At 42.4% G+C, this 21,335-nt stretch overlaps 1 protein-coding gene across 1 annotated transcript in view; it reads left to right on the plus strand.

Moving 5' to 3' along the window:
* The window catches only part of LOC112617124 (coiled-coil domain-containing protein 93), a 94,137-nt gene that overhangs the window by 52,668 nt on the left and 20,134 nt on the right, over window positions 1-21,335 (plus strand). Inside the window, exons 12-19 of the mRNA XM_025373853.1 lie at window positions 3,149-3,265; window positions 9,727-9,789; window positions 13,139-13,212; window positions 14,341-14,422; window positions 15,398-15,469; window positions 16,713-16,766; window positions 18,197-18,259; window positions 21,106-21,214. Coding sequence (XP_025229638.1) covers window positions 3,149-3,265; window positions 9,727-9,789; window positions 13,139-13,212; window positions 14,341-14,422; window positions 15,398-15,469; window positions 16,713-16,766; window positions 18,197-18,259; window positions 21,106-21,214 — 634 coding nt within the window. The remainder of the gene's footprint in view (window positions 1-3,148; window positions 3,266-9,726; window positions 9,790-13,138; window positions 13,213-14,340; window positions 14,423-15,397; window positions 15,470-16,712; window positions 16,767-18,196; window positions 18,260-21,105; window positions 21,215-21,335) is intronic.

Raw genomic sequence — 21,335 nt, forward strand, 5'->3', positions numbered from 1 at the left:
ATTAAACATTAAGCAGCTTCCTATAGCACTGTCTCTAGACTCAAAGGCAAACACAGGAACTTACAAGTTTATATGTACTGTGCACCAGTAAATGCACATTTACAGGACTCCACACAGCACTAAGAATTATTACCTACCAATAAGGGAGAGCATTTTGAAAGCCCATGTTTCCTTGGAACATATACTATTATAACAGATATGATAGAGGTACATATAGAGACTTCAAGATTTTTTTCTGTGCATTACCAGCATTTTCTCTCTGTATGCTTGTCTGAATCACGGATCTAGTAAAAGAGTAGAATCAGAAAGAACTCTTCCCTCTCAGTGTTATATAAATGATGGCTGGCCACTTGGTGAGCCCACTCCATTGACTGTCCCAGTCCATGGGTGGATTACCAAGTGAACCAGGCTCCTTAGATTAAGGTAGCAGCTCTCAACATTTTATAATACTTTCAGGACCCAGTTAAAGACTCTTAAAAACAACTAAGGACTCAATAGCTTATATATTTTAATTCATTTACAGTAGCTTATATATTCATTTATAATAATTTATGTATTCATATCCAATAGCTTATGTATTCACTTACAAATAATAATGAGCACATTACATATTAGCATCAGAGCAATGATATCACATGTCATATAACATCTGGAAGATTTCACTGTATAATCATGAGAATGAGAGTGAAAAGGCAAATAACATCTTAGTATTATTATGAAAAGGTATTTGGCCTCTGAGACCTTCTGACAGGGTTTTGAGAGAGCATATGGCTCAAAATTGAGACTTAGATAGATAGCTATCTTGGAAATAATCTTTCCACATATCAAGATAGCTGCTGGTTTTCCTGCAAGAAGAACTCTTGTAAGTGAAGTTTGAAGGTCATAGTTTTAAAACAAAGCTGTATGTGTGCCCCATACACTAATACGAGAGCATGGAAGCTGGGTGGGGGAATGCAATTTTTATTTTCTTAGGACTTTGGCCATAAAAGCAGTTTATGAGCAAGAAAGCTTGCTAAGAGTCAGGCATTACCCAATCCATGCCAAAGCTGCAGAACAGAATTGAATGAGTTTACTCAGCCCCCGCACACTGGAGGAAGTCTGGAAGGTGAGTGCTACGTGAGTCCACTGGAGCCTGCCTGCCCAAGTCTCAGTCTCGAAGCCTGACAGGCATCTGGAGGAGGTCAGGATACTCAAGCATAATCCTGACATCACACCTAGAGACATACTGTATGGGAAATTAGTTCTGTTTCAGATATCAGAAAAGCACAAACAGAAGGCTTATGTAATTCGGCTAGTAAAGCACAATGCTCTGAGAATATGCTTATAACACTTTGGAAGTTACAGTCAAGGAATCTAACCTGGATATTAAAACTCAAAGCTAAAATTAGCTGTATAAAAAGCTATTAAATACATAACATACAAAAGTGGCCAAATTAATAGCATAGTTCAGGTCATCCAATCAAAGTAGAGGAGATACAGTTAATTGTAATTCTGTTTCTGGTAAGTGATTTAGAGTAGGGGTGGTCTCTTCCGCCACGCTTTTTTAATACTCTCAAATGGTTTTCAGAAATGGTTTGTCCTTGTCTGTACTACAAGTTGTGAATATCTTGTTGTGTCCAAAATTAATTTTGAAAAGTGAATTCCAATTCCCAGAAATCCTGAAAGCTAAAATAATATTGACATTTTACATAGTCCCAGGTTTCAAGGCTAAATGTGTTGTAATACTGAATGCTTAGTTTTTCTGTTTCCTTAATGGCCTACCAGCCCGTGAGATAGAAAATGATGTTTCTTACCGTTTTATGCAGCTATATCCTGCTGGTTGTTTTGTAACTCCAAAGTTGTTAAGTAGCAGAAGAACTCATCTTCCATTAATAATACTGCTGAATTATTCAGAGAAATCCTTAACCAGAATAAATGGTTATGGCCATCCAATTTCTCCTCCTTTTCACTTTCCCGTTTCTTTTTCCTGTGGGTAAATATCTCAAACTTTCAAGCCTAGAATCACTGTTAAAACATGCAGGGAAAGTTGAATATCCAGATAGTTTTTGTTGCCCCCTCAAAACCCTGTCAGAAGGTCTCAGAGGCCAAATACCTTTTCATAATAATACTAAGATGTTATTTGCCTTTTCACTCTCATTCTCATGATTATACAGTGAAATCTTCCAGATGTTATATGACATGTGATATCATTGCTCTGATGCTAATATGTAATCAATGATTAGCTTGGAATTGGGGTACTTACTATAAGAAAGGAGATGTTTTATCGTTGGTGTTTGACTGTTTAATAAAACTATCTATAATCACCCAAGAAGTATTATAATTGCACTTTTTGCAAAAAGGTCTACCTTTTAATTTCTTTTTCCTAGGGCTGCTCGCAGGAGTCTTGGGGCAGATGTTTCTATTCAGTATCTATACTAAACTGCTTGCTTCTTTGTGTGGTTTTTGAGGAATGGCCATTTGCCCTCCTGGAAAATGTTGTCACATTCACCTCATCATCTTGTTTAGAGATCTCTCTCCACTCACTCCTGGTCATGAGGATCCTTCTCCACCCGCCTCCTCCCTTATATAGTTGCAGAACTTTTCCTACATGACCTCTGTCAGCACCTTTAATCCCTTTCCAGTCAATCCCCTGTCAACTCCAGAACATCAGAAATAGGAAATGATTAAATTGGGGTGGGCCAACTGATGGAAAATGTGTTGGGAGACTCTTCATTATAAGTGCTGCTGAATGACTAGACTTTTTAACCATATGCTTATAATGCTTCACTCACAGTGAATCAATTCATTATTCTTGATAACTCCAGAATGGTCCTGTGAAGATATTACCTTGGCCGTGTTATTCCCCTATTTAAGACTTTTTGATAATACCTATTGCCTGTATGATATTGATATAACCACAGTTACGTCCCTGTACTTTTTTACACATGCTGTTCCCTTGGCCCAGAATGCAGGTTCTGTTGATAGGGATTTTGGTCATTGTGTCAGAATCTCTTCTCTACGCCAGATTTTGAACAGGCCCCTGTAAATGCCCTGGCTTTGTGTGACTGGCTGCCCAACAGTGCTTTGCCCACATTCAACAGAGCTTGATTACATGAACCAAGGTGAACTAATTAAATCCTTTGGATTTGCCATCCCTTTTTTTCCACAGCAGTCTGAGCTATCAACTGAAGAAAGTCCAGAAAAATTAGGAACCTCCCAGCTACATCGTCGGAAAGTCATTTCCTTGAACAAGCAGATTGTACAAAAGACCAAACATCTGGAAGAGGTCAGTGTTTTCTTTTCATAAGTTTATTCAAGATCTTCATAGTAGATTGCTTAAAGGAGATTCCAGAATGGAGGTTGGCACACTGTGGTGCTTGGGCCAATCCAGTTGCCACCTGTTTTTATATATAAAGCTTTATTACAACATATGCACATCCATTTGTTTACATATTTTCTGTGGCTGCTTTCAGGCTACGGTGGCAGAGTTGAGTAGTTGCAGAAGACCATAAGACCTACAAAACCTAAAATATTTACTACCAGCCCTTTGCAGAAAAAATTTGCTAACTTCTATCATAGGAAAAGATCACAGGGCAAGAATAAGTAGCATTAGTTCACAAATATTTACCGAGCAATACTATGTGCTAGGCACTGAACTAAGCTATTGGGATGAATGAAGACCAAGTTATGATCCTTGCTGTCAAGGATCTTAAGGTCTAATGAGAAGTCATCACACTCATCGTCATTTAATTACAGGTGTGTTAAGTGCTTGAAGGAGAAGTCTAGGAAGCTGGGAGAGTGACTGATAGGGAGACCTGACCTAGCCTCAGGTCACAGAGTTCTGAGACTGGAAAGATGAGTGGGCATTTCCAGGCAGGAAGTCTGTATGGGCTATATCGACGTATAGAACAACATGAACAACGACCAGAGGAGGAAGGGTCTTGGCCAGTCTGTTTTGTGGCCAGAGAGTCATGAATGAGACAGTTGGTTGGCAGTGTCTGATCAAGAGGACCATCCAGGCCATGTTAAGGACAACGGAAGCCATCGAAGGGTTTAAATAGGGGAGTGGCATGATCAGAATTGCATATTGTAAAGACCATTCTGTTTGCTGCAGGAGCATGAATTAACTGGACTTGGGTGAGAAGGAATTCAGGGAGAACAGATAGGAGGCTGATGCAGTAGTCCAGACATGGACTGCTACTATTGATGGCAGGGAAATGGAGGAAACTTGATCATTTTTAAAAGAACTGTAGGAGATGGTGTTCTGTAATACCTGGTGATATGAGACTGTTTTGGAAAGACCTTCATATATTTGCCCTGAAAAGTAGACCTAAGAGGAAGCTGGGAAGTTTGACTCAGGAACAGTCATTGGACGATAAAAAGTTATGTGCTTCAGTTGCATTAGCAATAGATTAGATTAGAAGAATATATGTAGTAGAAGATTAAGAGAATGAATATGAGCCGGGCGCGGTGGCTCACGCCTGTAATCCCAGCACTTTGGAAGGCTGAGGAGGGGAAGTTCACCTGAGGTCGGGAGTTCAAGACCAGCCTAACCAACATGGAGAATACCTGTCTCTACTAAAAATACAAAATTAGCTCGGCATGGTGGGCCTGCTTATAATCCCAGCTACTCAGAAGGCTGAGGCAGGAGAATCGCTTGAAACCGAGAGGTGAAGGTTGTGGTGAGCTGAGATCATGCCATTGCACTCCAGCCTGGACAACAAGAGCGAAACTCCATCTCAAAAAAAAAAAAAAAAAAAAAACTGGGTACAAGTTGCATTTTGAGCTTGTTTTTATTCTTTCAAGTCCCACATATTTAAAAGGTATGAACTTATCAAATGGTCCTGCTCATTTCTTTGTTTGAATCTGTTCTGTTAGTATTTGTTCTCCCATAGCTGAACAAACAATAGGTTGGTTTTGCTAGATGCTCTGGATCAAAGAAGGATGAAAAGAGAGCCTACGATTTGGTTTCTGTTCAGTTATTTGTTTAGACATCTTGATGAGTTCTCAACTCAGTATCATTTCTACTCCTGACCCCTGCTAGTGATAAGAATAGTTCAAAAAGAACTCATCACAGAATCAGAAGGAGTCAAGGATGAGGCTTCCTTATTATAGTGTATCTCTGAGAGAAGATAGTTGTGAGGTTATTGTGAACTCCAGGAGCCAGAGTATCCCAGCAGGAATGAATATTTGCTTCTACCTTCTGTCTAAACCTGGGGAGAAGCAATGCTAAGCCTCAACACAAAGGGCAGTCTTGATACATTCTTGGTCCAGCTGACAGGGCAATCCTCCCTGACTCTTGAGTCTGTTTTGCAGTTGATTCAAAACACTTTTACCCAGAGCCTGTTACTTTCCATGCATACTGCTTAACATATAGCAGGCTGTCATTAAAAGACAACAATCATTATTGCTACGTTTAATGTAATTAAAGATGATGACCAGCACATGCAATAATCCCTGGCCATGTAGCTATCCCAACTGGATGAGGAAAATGAGGTAGGAAGGGAAGAGACTTGCTCAGTTTGTGTTCCATGTTTTTGTGTGTGTGCAGATATACTAAACATATTTTCCTTTTGTTTCTGTCAGTTTTCAAATGTTTCAAGTGCTTTTTTTAAATTACAGGGATAAGCTCAATATAAATTAAATAGTATAGAAGTATATAAAGATAAGAATAAATACAGCAAGCTACCATTTGTGTCTGCTGTGTTGCCTTTGCAAACATGTATGCCCCTTCACCTGGGGAGAGTGAGTTGTATGGTTACAGAATGGGGATTTTATTTCACTTATTCTATCACAGACATCTCTCTGTCAGTAATAGTAATTGCTAATAAGTGCTTTGTTATTGCTTAGTAATTATTATGTGCTTTATAAAATTAACTCACTCAGTTCTCACAGCATCCTTATGAAGGGGAGGTACTGTTATTTTCCTCACTTTACAAATAAGGATACTGAGACACAGAGAAATTAAGCAGGCTGTCTGTAGTCACATAGCTTGTTAGTGATTGAACCAAAATTTAAGCATATGAATCTACCTCATTCTTTTTACTGACTGGATAGTGTGACATAGTATATATGTAACATAATTTATTTAACTTGTCCTCTAACTTGTCAAAAAATGCATTTTTTATTTTGCTAGAAACTATTGAGTTATTCATCAATTATTTTATCAATTTATACTTCTACCTGTGGTATGTGAGGGATTCCAAACTCTTTAAATCCCACAACCTCTTTTACAAGGTCATACAGGCAGAAAGCATCTGTGATGCATCCTTTTTTAGGCTTTTACAAACATGTATGCCCTCACTTTGAGAGTGAGTTGTATGGTTACAAAATTGAGTTTTTATTTCATGTATTCTATCACAGACATCTCTCTGTCAGTAACAGTAATGCCTAATAAGTGCTTTGTTATTGCTTACTAATTACTAAGCACTTTGCAAAATTAACTCAGTTCACACAACATCCTTATGAAGGGGATGTACTGTTATTATCCTCACTTTACAAATAAGGAAATATTAGTCCATTTTCATCCTGCAAATAAAGACATACCCGAGACTGGGTAATTTATAAAGGAAAGAGGTTTAATTGAGTCACAGTTCTGCATGGGTGGGGAGACCTCAGGAAACTTAAACGATCATGGCGGAAGGGGAAGCAAACATGTCCTTCTTCACATGATGGCTGGAAGGAGATGTACAAGCAGGGGAAATGCCAGATGCTTACAAAACCATCAGTTCTCATGAAAACTCACTGTCACGAGAACACCATGGGGTAAACCGTCCCCATCATCCAATTATCTCCACCTGATCCGTCCCGTGACATGTGGGGATTATGGGAACTACAATTCAAGATGAGATTTGGGTGGGGACTCAGCCAAACTGTATCATGATCCAATAAGGGAATATGCTACAAAGGAATTAAAATGGAGTGAAGCTGGTAGGTAGCTAAGAAGAAACCTGAGAGTGATGAAAGAAAGAGAAATCCAGAGAGATGGTGTTAACCAGCAGCTGAATTTTTAGGATAAGTGTAGGGATTAGTGATGAAGAAGAAAATAGAGGTAAGAGAATCCTGGAGGACTCCAGCAAGATAAAAACTAAGCTAAGCTACTGGGACACTTCCTATGTAAGAAAAGATGGTCAGATGAAGAATTAAAGAGAGCTCTTGTTAGTTAAATTAATTAAAGAAAAGAGATGAGCCTTTTCTTCTTAGAAAGCTCTTACTTCCCTGCCAAGATCCATCTGAGGTAAGTCTTTGTCGGTGAAGGTTTCCTGAACCCCCTGGTGAGGGAGCTGACTCTTTCCCTGGGCCTGGCTCTGCCCCATCTCTTCTCATATTTTGATCTCACAGTTACAAAGTCATGTTCTTTTCTTTCTCCCATACACCTCATTTGAGCAGAGCATTGGGTAACTGTCAGATGAGTAGGTGGGTGCAGGGGTGAGAGGCTACATAAGAAGGTGGGTGAAGCAGGTGGGAAGATCCCGGGAACCTTTCCTAGAGCCTTGTCTTAGTCCATTTGGGCTGCTCTATCAAAATACCTTAGACATGATAATTTATAAACTACAGAAATTTGTTGCTTATAGATGTGAAGGTTGGGAAGTCCAAGATCGAGGCACCAACAGATCTGATGTCTGATGTCCATAGATGACGCCTTGTTGCTGCTGCCTCACATGGTGGAAGGAGGCAAGGGAGCCCACTCAAGCCTCTTATATTTTCATTTTTTTGAGACAGGGTCTCACTCCATCATCCAGGCTAGAGTCCAGTGGCATGATCATAACTCACTGCAGCCTCAACCTCCTGGGATGAAGCAATCCTTCTGCCTCAATCTCCCACATAGTCGGGACCACAGGAACACCACCATGCCTGACTAATTTCTTTTATTTTTTTTGTGGAGACAGCAGAGTCTCACTTTGTTGCCCAGGCTGAGCCTCTTTTATAAGGGCACTCTTCTCATTCACAAGGCTGGAGCCCTCATGACTTAATCACTTCCCAAAGATCCCACCTCTTGAAACTGTCATATTGGGTATTAGGTTCTAAGATGCAAATTTGGGGCAGACACTGACATTTAGACCATAGAAAGCATCAACAGTTAAAATGCTGGGATTTCAAGAGACAACTAAACTTTTTCCCAAAGTACCCTTATCTACCAGTTACACAAACAGGTTAATAAAAGTTGTTGTTGCACAGATGGCTGTCTTTGAAAAGGGAGGCACCAGAACCCACCTGCTTCTCTCTCCTTTATCACTTTGCTCTCGGCTTGAGTTGGCTTCTTGATAGGCCTTATTGGAATTATAACCATATATCAGTCATGAAGACTAGTAACTAGATGGGAGTAATGATTTCTGAAGGTGACATAATTCTTAATAAGCTGCTTACAGGCCCAAGGATGAGGCATGTTACTTTGAAATCAGCATTGAGATATAGGTTAAAATTTCTCATTGTTAACTTGTACCCAGTTAATAACTAGTTTGAAGGTGGTTTTCTGCCTCTTATCCTTCTTTTTTTTTTCTTTTTTATTATTATTATTATACTTTAAGTTCTAGGGTACATATGCATAACGTGCAGGTTTGTTACATATGTATACTTGTGCTATGTTGGTGTGCTGCATCCATCAACTCGTCCTTCACATCAGGTATAACTCCCAATGCCATCCCTCCCCCTTCCCCCTTCACCCCTCCCCATAATAGGCCCTGGTGTGTGACATTCCCCTTCCCGAGTCCAAGTGATCTCATTGTTCAGTTCCCACCTATAAGTGAGAACATGCGGTGTTTGGTTTTCTGTTCTTGCGATAGTTTGCTGAGAATGATGGTTTCCAGCTGCATCCATGTCCCTACAAAGGACACAAACTCATCCTTTTTTATGGCTGCATAGTATTCCATGGTGTATATGTGCCACATTTTCTTAATCCAGTCTGTCACTGATGGACATTTGGGTTGATTCCAAGTCTTTGCTATTGTGAATAGTGCCGCAGTGAACATACGTGTGCATGTGTCTTTATAGCAGCATGATTTATAATCCTTTGGTATATACCCAGTAATGAGATGGCTGGGTCATATGGTACCTCTTATCCTTCTTAAAAGTGAAAATACACAATCCTTTTGAGCATTTAAAGGAATGTTTTCAAATTTCTAAAAGTTGATAGACACTAGGATATATTGTTTTAGCAAGAGAAAGGGAATCGACTTTTTCAAGATGTGAGTTCACAGTTATGTAAGTTGGAATGGTAAAGTAATTTATTTTCATTCTCTTAGTGTTGAAGTCCTGAATCCTATCTTTTATGTGTCATCATTTGCCAACCAGTCTTATGCTAGAATCTCAAGTGCTGAAATGCTGTTTGTATTCTGCAAACAGGCAAGTTGGTGAACTGCATTGATTTTAGCCCCACTGAAAAGTCAGAGGGACTTGAATTTGGATCTGGGCCTCATCAGTTATCAGCTATGGGACTTTAGTCAAATAACTTAACCCCTATGAGTATTTATTTCCTTGTCTGTAAAGTAAGAAAAATGTCTTTTTTCACTAAATATAAAGATTCAGTGATATAATTTATGCAAAATTCGTAGTACATTGGCTGACGTGTACTTGGTGGTAATTAAATATGAGGCTTTTTTCTTGATTTGTTGTTGGCAACCCTTCTAAAATTTTCACATTTGCTCAGTTTAAATCTTTCTGAGCTTTCATTTTCTCATCTGTGAAATTGACATCTGTGTTGTCATGAGGATCAAATGAGAGCATATGTCTTTTATCTTTCATTTACAGCTGCGAGCAAATCACACCAGCCTACAAACCAGATATAATGAAGCCAAGAAAACGCTGACAGAGGTAAGCAGATAGATTTTCCTTCTTCCGTGGGCCCTTGTCAAGAATCGTTTTTGACCTGCACCACTAATGGAATGCCGTGTTTCATCATTCTGTGTATGGGAGACACAATCCTGTTCTCAGAGACGGCAGTCAGTTTGAAACATGGGACAGTTACGTGGTAGTGTGTGACCCATGCCATCAGTTTGCTCACACTGCCACATTCTAGACCCTTAGCGGTCTTGGTGGGAGAGGTCTCTGTGGGCTGTGAGGGTCAGTAAAGGCTTCCTAGGAAGGCGAGCCTGATAGGCTGGGTGGGGCACAGGGAGGAACTCAGAATGTCACTCACAGTAAATAGCCCTTGCCTCTCAAACAGCAGCTGTAAGATCCTGAATTCCTTGAGAGTGAGATGTCTTTTGAGAGATGAGAGAACCTCAGAGTGATATAATTGTTGTTCAGAATTTCCAGTAATCTCCTAGGCAGAATGGAGCAGGGGCTGCAGGAGGAGGAGGAGGACTGGGAGTGCGTTTGAACCCTGCGATTCAGTCTGTAGTCTAGGTTGCAAGTGTGCTGCTACTTCACCTTAGCATTGTCGCTGCTCACTTCCCACTTCTGATTGCTGAACAGACACCTCTGCTGCCACCTCTATCATGAGCAGTGTGTAGATATTTCTGTCGCTTGGTTTCCATGGAGAACTATCCTCATCCAGACTTGAAAAGCTCTCTTCCTTCTGAGTTTGGTGCTTGGACTATAGCTGTGCTATGGAAGGACCTCGCTGCAAGGTCCCTACCTAGTACTTCCTGGACGATTTGGAAGCTAGGATCTTCAAAGATGTCTCTGAAACCAACCCAGTCTCCCTACTTTTCTAGAATTCACATGACATTTACCAATTTAAAATTCTTATTTCTGTAGCAATATGTAGCACTTAATTTTCCACCTTGATGTAAACCTGACAAAGCTTTTCAATTCTGGTCTGGACTAACCTCTTCAGTTGTTGTCAGAATGTTTCAAAAGAGCAGGCACATGAATGGCAATTAGAATAATTTTTTTCTCATTGTTCATAAAGACGCCTGCCTTGCCTTTGGACAGATCAGCTTCCTTTACACTGCTCTGTGACTGTGTTCCTTATGGATTCGATGGCAAGCCCTGCGGGTTGGGAACCCTCTGTGGTATTACTTTTAATGCTGCAGAGCACCTGGCATGAAGTTTGCTAGTTCTTGGATCTGTCTTTGTATAACAATCTGGAAGAGATTAAAGGGAAAATATCTTGATATCAATTTTCTAAGACATTTATATGCCTTAGGATATCAACTATCAGTGACTTACAAAGGGGCTTTTTATACTAAACAGTAAATCAAGTATTTGTTGAGCCCTTTTCATGTTATAGAAAGGTGGAGGGTGTGATTTAAGTCAGTAATAAGACTGTCCTCAAATGAAAACAGCAGCCAACATTGCTCTGGGCCTATCATTCCTGCAGTCATCATTCTTTTTTGCAGATGGGAAAGCTAAGGCAGAGAGGCTAAATAACTTGCCAAAGGCCATGCAGCGGGGGTCAGGATTCAAATACAGGCAGCCTGGTGTCAGAGCCCTCTTTGGTAGTTTACTGTCTAATAGGACAATCAGACTAATTCCCATCTGGAAAAATGGGAAAGCTGTATAAAACCTAGTACTGAGCAACTTCTGAAGAAGCTTGATTTGGTCAGCCTGTGAGTAAGTAATGTCTTTCGCCTCTGGGCCTGGTTCTCCTTACCTATCAAGGTGAGTAGTGAGCAGAATGAGCGCTCTAAACCCTTTCACTCCAGGCTTCCCAGATTTTACCTCTTTAGCAAAACCTGCGCTTCCAGGATAACCTGGTAGCACTGAAAAGCAGGGAGGACTTGTGTCTCTCCAGTGAGTCTGGGGACAGCAGAGCAGGGCATGGAAGGTCGCAGACAGCAGTGGTGCCTGACACCCGTGGGGGAGGCTGCATGACTGCTTCAGGAAGGCCAGGAGACTGGCTGTCCCCTCTGCTCTGTAATTTCAGCCATCACAATTCTAATTTCCTGTGTGTGAGGTTGATTGTTTTCATGCAGTATTCTTTTATGTCTAAGTACATTAATTGTATCTAGTTTTGCTTGCTCTATAACCATTACTTAAGATCCGAATTGGGTTGTTGAATTGATACATCTTTTTTAAGGTTATGTCTGTCTGCAGCTGTTTGATGATCCTTGGTTATATGCTCATCTTTAATTTTAAAATTTCGATTACCACCTCTGCAGATCCATCCATTTTATGCAGCCCACTTCCTGTGTTTATTCTGGAAGGGATCTACCTACTGTTTGCTGGGGTCAGCGGGTAGTAACTGATGTTCTGGGTCAGGGAACTCCCCATTTCTGCTGGGTATCACCAACTATGCGGGACCCCGCCCTGCCTCTGAGACTTAAGCACCAGCTCTTGGGTTTAAGATAGTCAGGTTTCATTGCCTAGCCTAGGTGGCTGTTCCTAATGCAGATCCCCAACACTGCACGCCAGTCCTTCCTACATCTGCTAACTCCACATAGCTTCCTCCTCAGGCCATTCCTGTCTGTTAACCATCTTTTTTGACCGGTGAGGTTAAACTCTTGTGTTCTAATGTAATAGTCTGGATGGTTGGGGGTCTTAGGGCAAGAAGGGGTGGCTGCGGCCAGGTGCTGTGGCTCATGCCTGTAATCCCAGCACTTTGGGAGGCCGAGGCAGGTGGATCACGAGGTCAGGAGATCAAGACCATCCCGGCTAACATGGTGAAACCCCATCTCTACTAAAAATACAAAGAATGAGCCGGGTGCAGTGGCAGGCGCCTGTAATCCCAGCTACTCAGGAGGCTGAGGCAGGAGAATGGCGTGAACCCAGGAGGCGGAGCTTGCAGTGAGCCGAGATCACGCCACCGCACTGCAGCCTGGGTGACAGAGTGAGACTCCATCTCAAAAATAAATAAATAGATAAAATAAAATAAAAAAGAAGGGGTGGCTGCAAGTTGTGCTTAGTCTACTATTTTCAACTAGAACTCTTGGAACTTTTTTTAAACTTCTTTTTTTTTTTTTAATTTTTGAATAAGTAACACATTCACATGGTACAAAATTCAAAAAGTACAAAGGGTGTAGGTTTGGAGAAACAGACGATATTTTCTTCACCGAACAGTAGATACTAGAGATCATTGTAAAAGAGCTACTTCATTTTTTTTTTAAATATTGGCTTAGTATTCTGTTGTATGATGTAATTACCTACTTTATGCATTAAAATCCGAGTTTAAGTTTCTTGTTTAAAAAATGTCATTATCTGCCTCACAAAAAGAAGGTGAAGTTGTTCACCTATACTACCAAGGCTCCAGCAACCATGTCTCCATTCTCTCTTGCAGCTTAAGACTTACAGTGAGAAACTGGACAAAGAGCAAGCAGCCCTCGAGAAGATAGAATCCAAAGCTGATCCAAGGTAAGAGGTTTCAGCATGCACTTATTTTTGCTTTGATGAACGTAACTTTGCTGATACTTGTTGGTTGGATTTGTTTAAACACAGAACAAAGCAGCCAAAGGCTATTGGTCTGGCCACTGCAGGTCAGATCATTTTACTGCTCATCCAGAAAGTGGTGACTGTGTCATGCTGAGATGTGCTTGGGCTGCCCTGTGTTAGTCACCTTTCTCCCAATACCCCGTGTGTGCAGAAGCAGCATAGTTTTTTGTTTTTCTGTTTTTCAAAATGGTCATACCTTCCTAGTACAAAAAAGGGCATGTGGTGAAAAATCTTCCTTCCACTCCTGTCCCCAGCCACCCAGTTCTCTTCCCTAGAGTTCACTGTCGTTACAAGTTTTTAAACAGCTCATGCCTCCTTGGTAGAAAAGGTGCAGTCTTTTCTGTCAAGACGCAGCTGCTATAGTTGTTTGTTCTTCCATGCAGAATGAATTGTCATTAGAGCATTAGAGGAGAGAAAGCACTTAACATTTGACCTTTTTAGCTTCAGACTGTTTGGGTGGTATAAGGTCTCCCAGGAGCTGGTTATTTGAATGAGACTGAAATCAAAAAGTTTCAGGCACAGAATGAGCAGTTCTTGTTTGATGAACATTTTTACCAAGAAGTCCCCATAGGTAATTTGACTCTATGATTATAAACCTTTGTTTCATGAAATGGAGCAAAGCAGTGTCAGATATTTGATATTTTTATTGTCAAATTTGTGCTTTTAATGACCTTAAGTAACTTGTTATCCTCTTCAGAATGGATTTTAAAAATAGTTTTCAATACTGTATGTGCCCTGAATACAGTTGAATAATTGGTATCATTAAATATATCTGGTGCTGTTGAAACTCATTGATGTTTCTATAGTTGGCATTTTAATTCTGGAATCTGTAATGTTTTCTTGGATCCGGCATGATGGTCTTGGGTTTATAAATGAAAAATAATGTCAGTTAAATGGAAGTCGTTATCATTTGTGCAGAATCCATGAGACACTCTTAGAGCTGAGAAAGGAAATTGAAGAGTCCTTTTTTAGCTGCGGACCTGCTTTTAGCTGTGATTCATAAAATCATAATGGCCTGCCATATGTCATTTTCTTGTCTTTTCTCTTCAGTATCCTACAGAACCTGAGAGCACTTGTAGCCATGAATGAAAATCTGAAAAGTCAAGAACAAGAATTTAAAGCACATTGTCGAGTAAGTGTTGTTTGGTGTCAGCAAATAAACCAGGACTCTTACTGAATCTCTTGGTTTACCTCCATTGTCCTGTTGTGATATCCTATCCAGTGCAGTTTAAAAAGCAGATTCATAAAAAAAAAAAAAAACAAGGCAGATTCATCCAGCAGTTGTCAGTTGTACAAGCCGAATAGAGCACCATGGTTGGTACCCTACAACGCACCAGAAGTAAGTCAAATAAGTAACTTTGTGCCAAACCCCAAAACAAACAATGCCACCTAACTTTGGTATTTGAAAGAAAAGCTGTATGAAGTTTTTGAAAAAATGTATTTTGTTGACAGATGGCCTTTGTGAAAAGAGTAACATCATACAAAACCAGGGCTGTCCTGAAAACCTGGGATGTCTATGTCCTATGTATAAGTCCTGGCTGCCACCATCTGGAAATCTGTAGTCTGGTCGTGGGGGTGATGAGTGCTCAGCTGACTCTAGTGTGAGATAGGAAATGAGGCCCAGCAAGTTCTGTGTGAGCTCCAGGGGAGGAAAAGACACTTCAGCACAGGAGCCATTAAAAGCTAGATCTTACTTAAGGGCCAGGGAGGACGGCAAGTGGAAGAGGTACTTGATGAGGCAGAGCACCAGGCTGGAAGATGGACTGGTTGAGAATAAAGTTGAGGCCTGCTGGAGACAGGAAACAGACAAGACTAATTGGAACTAGGCTCTAGATCACTTGTTCATTTCAATGCCCAGTGATTACTACATACTCACCAGCCCTTCAGAAAGAAAGGCCTCTTTTGATGGAGGAAGAGCTGCCTGTAGCCTCCTGAAAAGAACTTTCCCAGGCTGATAATTGGAGATCAGGGCAGCTACCCCATTAGCTTTTCGTCACAGAATAAACTCATGAAATGTGAAAATAAGACTTGTGGACCAAAGAGTTGAATAATTGCATCTAATTACTGGCCTGTCTGAATTTTTTAAACGTTCATGTCGCTTTTAAAGGAGGAGATGACACGGCTACAGCAAGAAATTGAAAACCTGAAAGCTGAGAGAGCACCACATGGAGATGAAAAGGTAAAGGCTCTGAATTAGTCCTTGAGACTGTCAGGTGTTATTATGACTTACACAGGGAAAAGATAGTTCTAGAGGACCAACGAGCAGACAGCTGGTGCTAACTCATCCTGTAAATACACATTTCTCAACTGTTTTCCTTCTGTGACCTTCTAAGATTTGCATCCATCTCTTCTGTCTTTCCTCTGGGAGTAAAAGGCAGCAGAGGCTGTAGAAGGCAGCAACCCAGACAGGAATTACCAGATTACACACTTCTGGCCTCCCTCTGTTTAGGGAGATGTTTCTGGGAAAAGTCTGAGCTCTATTTCCTGCTCACCCATTCTTTACATTTTCTGCCAGTTTACTCATTTCACCTTCCTCCTTTCCTGCTCAAGGATAATGCCCCACTCCCAAAAGGCAGCAGCAAACATGAAGAAGGAGAGGGCAGTGTTGGATTTCACGGAAGAACCCTAAGCTTGCAGGAGCAGTCTAGATTTAGGGAACACACCTGCACGGCTGGTTCTTGGAACAGAGGACTTGATCTTCCAAGGAGCTCACATGAATTTTCATTAAACCTAAAATTGTAAGGAACAGGGAACTTGAAGCTTAGGGAGGACAAGAGTGTCCAGCCACCCAGCGCCAGACCGCATGCCCTGCTGCCTGGCCCAGCACTCTGCACTGGGCTGTGCCCATGGCTGTACAGGACACTGCCATGCCCAGCGGGGAGACAAAGGTCTTGCAGGGCCCTTTTCACTCTCCTGAGTGGTTGCATTATTTCATCTGAGCCATACAACTCTTCACATCTGTGAGGGGACCGGCATGGGTGAATAGGAGAGCCTAGGAGGCGGTGGTGTCCCAGGCTTATCATCACACAGCCCACCTCTCCTGTTGTTTCTAAAACTTTAAATCTTTAAAGCTCAAATCATCAACTTGAGTTTTGAGCCTCTGAGTTTGCACGAATTAGACTCTTAGGATCTCATTTCTCTTCTCAGCACATCTTGTTAGCGAGATTCTTACATTCAAAAAGAGCTGTACAGTTTACCGTGTTAGTGTGTAACTGACAGACACCTAAGGACAATTTAAAATCTGGGGCTCATCTAAGGGCAGTTCCCTTTCTGCTCTCTTCAGACATGCTCAGGGGACATCAACGCATTTCTCGGCTGCACCCTTATGCCCCTGCCTGGCCCCTTCCTACATCTAGATCCTTGGCTTCTGTCCTATTCCCAAATGCTCAGGAGAGGTGTTTATTATGTTTTCATTGTTTCAGACCCTCTCCAGTGGAGAGCCGCCTGGTACCTTGACCTCTGCAATGACTCATGATGTAAGTACCTGCCTGCTCGGGATTGGCATTGTCTCCTGAGGGCAGGCGGCCAGCTTTCCACTGTCCTGTGATGGCTTCTCATGCCTACTTTAATGTGCTCTATGGCAGACTCTGCATCTAGGCTTTCCAGGGCATTGTCCTGTTTGATACAGCTGGCCCTCAGATGGAGGCAGCGTCTCCCCAGCAGTGGCCCTGAAGGTGACCCTTCTGGTGGGTTTTCTCCCAGTCCTGTGTACAAGCATCTTGTTTTCATGCTGGCATCTCAGCTGGGAAGAGGAGAGGCCTGCGTTGGCTGCATATGCTGGTCACCACTCAGGCTCTGAGAGGTTGGGTGGCACAGAGGGGGAAACCTTCTCTCTCTGTTGTACTATATACCAGACTCAGCAAACTGTTTCTGTAAAGGTCCGCATAGTAACGCTTTTCGGCTTTGTGAGCCAGCTCTGCTGTAGTGACCATAGTTGATCTGTAAATGAATGGACATGGCTGTGTTCCAATAAAACTTTGTTTACAAAAATGGGCCACAAGGTATATTTGGCCCAAAGCCTGTAGGATTTAGCTCACAGGCTGTAGTTTGCCACCCTCTTCTGAGTTAAACCAGTGCTACCCGCATTCCAAAACCCTCCAGAAGAAAGAGATAGGAAAGGAAGTGGAGGAAAGGAAAAGCATGAAAACTGTAAGCATCTGTCTTCTTTAAGGGTTCCTCTTCCCTTTGTACCCTCATAATCTCCCAGGAGAATGAGCTTCAGCACTCTTCCAGTGAAGTCTGTTGGATTTTGCCTACAGCTGAGTCCCTTGGGTGGGTGGGTGGGGGTGTGTGTGTATGTGTGTGTTTATATTCCCTATGCTGAGGAAGGAGGGGCTCCTTTGACCCCTTTTGTAACTTTCTCTGAGACGACAAACCAGCCATGTGTCTTACCTTGCTGGGTTCAATGAGGGACTAGTTTCTTTCTATTTTCTGTATCAATGCTGTCCAAGATAATTTTTCGCAGTGATGGAAATGTTCTGTTCTGCACTGTCCACTGTGGCTAGGGGCTATCACATTGGATAACACAGCTCTAAGTAGAAACATAGAAAACTAGCGTCATCTCCAAACACAGGCATAGAACAACACATTCTTTAACTGGTGATTTGTCTCTACATCATCATAGGTTTTTGCAGGGGAAGGGCATATACGTTTGGAGGTTACTTCACTTAAGAATACTGGATTCATCCTGGGTCCCAGAAGGAGGAGTTGTTATAACATGATGTGAGAGGGTATCAAGGGTCTCATATGAGATAGGACCCAGACAGTAACTTTGGGCATTTAAGAAGAGAAATTTAAGGTCTTGGGATGGGGGAGATATGATAAAAACATATTCAACTTTCAAAGACTCCATTAAAGAGTGAAAGTTTTCTAGTCCCTGGTAATTACAGCCTTTTCCAATTTTTAGGACGACCTAGACAGACGTTATAATATGGAGAAAGAGAAACTTTACAAGATACGTTTACTACAGGTGAGTAAAAGAAGGACAAAAATATGCATAAATTCTTCTAACTAGGTTTAGATGTCCTATGACACAACTAGAAAGTCTCAATATCTAAGAATTAGAAAAGATAAGTAATGAGGCTGCTGTTCACCAGTCTTCTTTCTATCTGGAGTGTAACTCAGTGATTTAAGGTGTTGGTATTAACATCTCACATTGGTATGTTACTTTCATAACCACTCCTTTGAGTTAATCCTTACCCCAGGTGGAGAGTGGATATTACGTCCCATTTTCTTTATGAAGAAATTGACTTTCCCAGAGTCAAGCGGCTGGTAGGTGCCAGAGTCTGGATTCCAGTTCCCCGGTACTCATCAAGTACTAAACAAGAATTGTGCTACTGTTCCTCTGAAATTAAGTGCCATTTCAGCTGTTTTTTTGTTTGTTCGTTTGTTTGGATAACCGGTGGTTTGTGAGAGTGACATCAAATATAGGGGAGATAGGTTTCAAAATTAGCTCTAAAGTTTAATTCATGCAGAGTGAAAATTACATTTAAAATCCCCTACATTACTGGGATCTGGCTCATGGAAGATCAAAAGCCAGAAGTTCCTTCTGTCACACTTTAGTTCAAGCCAACCTTCTGTTCTCTGGGAGGGAAAGGCCGAGCTCTGGCAGGAATGGCCAAAGGGCTGCAGAGGCCAGTGAGATCGCCTTTCCCCTCTCTCTGGCACCTACTTACTTTGCTGAGCTGGGATGGCTAAATTTGGGTGAGTCAAATTTGTCCTTGTTACAGTCTCTACTAATCTTTAAAGAGGCATAGAATTAAATAAAATTGGGACAGTACAGCTGCATATTTGGAAACTTTTTGACTGAGTGCTTTGTATGTATTCAGCATTGCATCAGGTCCCAGAACTAATAGGATGACCCATCTCCTGGAAATGCTGGCTATTTGAGAACCAAGACACGTCTATATATACATCAAGTTCAAGGGAGTTTATGTGCAAATTGCTTACTAAGGGCAGCTTCAGACTGGCCAGAGGAAACCTTCAGTAAAGCCAGTGGATTGCTGAGGGCAAGGGCCTGAGTTAGGCAGTGGCTGTAGAATGCATGGAAATGAACTGATTGGACAGATTGCAGGGCTGTAGCTGATGGAACTTAGTATCAATTGAGATAAAAAGAGGAGTCAAGGATGATGCTGGAATTTCTAACACAAGGGTGGATAATATTTGTGTAATTCATAGAGAAGGAGCATAAAAGAGAAGCAATAGCCTAGGGTTAAGGGTGAGAGGAGGAGTATACATAGGAGTGTTAATGAGATGTTTGGAGCTTTTCAAAGTTGGGGTACTCAACCACATTGAAATGTCCAAGGAGTACTTGGTTGTCAGATCTGACTCCCAGAATAGTATGGGCTGGAGATTTGGGTGTCTGCAGTGTTGATGAGGACTGGGGCTGTGGAATATGGAAGAGGCCCTGAGACTACACCCTGGTGAGCGCATGTGAGGATAGGCAGAGCAAAAGGGGGGATCTCCAGTGAGGATGCGCCTGAGCAGCCAGAAGGGAAAACAAGTGTATGAGGTTCGTGGGAGCCGAGCAGAGCGCTCAGCTGAGAGGAGGGGAAGTGCCACTAGAAATCAAGGCTAGGAGCTGAGAATTGTCCATTAGGTGTGTCCCTGAGAAGGTGTGCAGTGACTTTGGCAAAAGCAGTTCAGTGGGGCACTGGGGAGAGCCCAGTCGCAGTGGGTTGAAGGAGGATTGGCGTGGACAGAGGCTTCCATATGCGTGGCTCTCAGTACATTTCTCTTCCCTATAAAAGGGAAGAGAGAGACTGGTAGCTGAAAGGTGATGGCGATTAAAGAAGGGCTTTTTAAGAAGTGAGGACATAGGAAAGTATTTAATGCTGATGAGAAGGGTCAGTAGCTAGAGAAAAGTTACAGATGCAGTAGAAGACTGAAGAGTTGTATCTTAAGACTCCTGAAAGGAAACCAGGAGTGAGCGCCTGAGCACCCATGGGGAGCATAGCCTTGGCCTAAGGGAGAAATACATCCTTCCCTCTCCCTAGAGCTGCAGAGACCCAGTTTTGGATTAGGTCACCAGACATGAATATGGGTTTCCCACCAGGAGTCTCCTATTTACCAGTGCATTAGAGATTCACATCTGCTGCTGCAGGTGAAGCAGGCAGGAGAGTGGGAGGATGTGGTGGACAGAGGGATGCAGGCACAGAAGAAAGGCAGCACTCAGAGCCTACGTGGTCCAGAGTCTACACATGTTCAGTGGGAGCCATGCACAAATGAGCGGCTTGTTCCCCCTGCAGCTGCCCTTGCACCATGCTACACCACACAGCAGGGCCATGCCTCCCAGACCTGGTCAGTAGGGCAGTTTCCTGAGTCCGTGGAAGGGAGAAAATGCTGGAAAGTATTTGAGGAGTAGGTTGTAGGAGCTTTTCAACCAGGTTGAGCAATTTGGGATGTATGTGGAGGCAGCAAGGTGGCGTAGCTTCCCATCATCTGAAGCATTCCTGTTGTTGCCTGTCACCACCTGGCAGTGGTACAGCTGGCTACTCTAGACTCCTTGGGGGCCTGGGGGGCTAGCTGCGGGCTCTGTCCATAGCAGCCCTTCCCATTCAGCGTCTTCCCTCCTGGTCCATTTATTTGGTGCCTTCTGTGGTTCAGTTCACAGACGCCTCCTCCCACACCTAGGAAAGTGGGAAAGTCAATCCGAATCTAAGATGGGGACCTTTATGCCGATGACAGAAGTTTGTGCCTACATTGTAGGGCTTGTGGCTGGGCTCAGGTCGGGGTGCAGGCAGTATTTTGGCTCCCTAGAGAATATGTAAGGTCTTTTACCAAATAGTACTGTCTCTGCCTTCCTTTTGCATTTAGGCTCGAAGAAATCGAGAAATAGCAATTTTGCACCGCAAGATTGATGAAGTCCCTAGCCGTGCCGAGCTAATACAGTATCAGAAGAGATTTATTGAACTCTACCGCCAGAGTAGGTGCATCGACCACAGACAAGCTCTCCAGGCTGGGGAGGGACAGGCGAGGGGTCTGTTCCACTTTAGCGTGGGGGAGCATGCACCAGAGCGCAGTCCACAAAGGCCACCACCAGAAAG

Source organism: Theropithecus gelada, unplaced genomic scaffold (assembly GCF_003255815.1).
Source record: "Theropithecus gelada isolate Dixy unplaced genomic scaffold, Tgel_1.0 HiC_scaffold_15883, whole genome shotgun sequence".
In the NCBI taxonomy this organism is placed as follows: domain Eukaryota; kingdom Metazoa; phylum Chordata; class Mammalia; order Primates; family Cercopithecidae; genus Theropithecus; species Theropithecus gelada.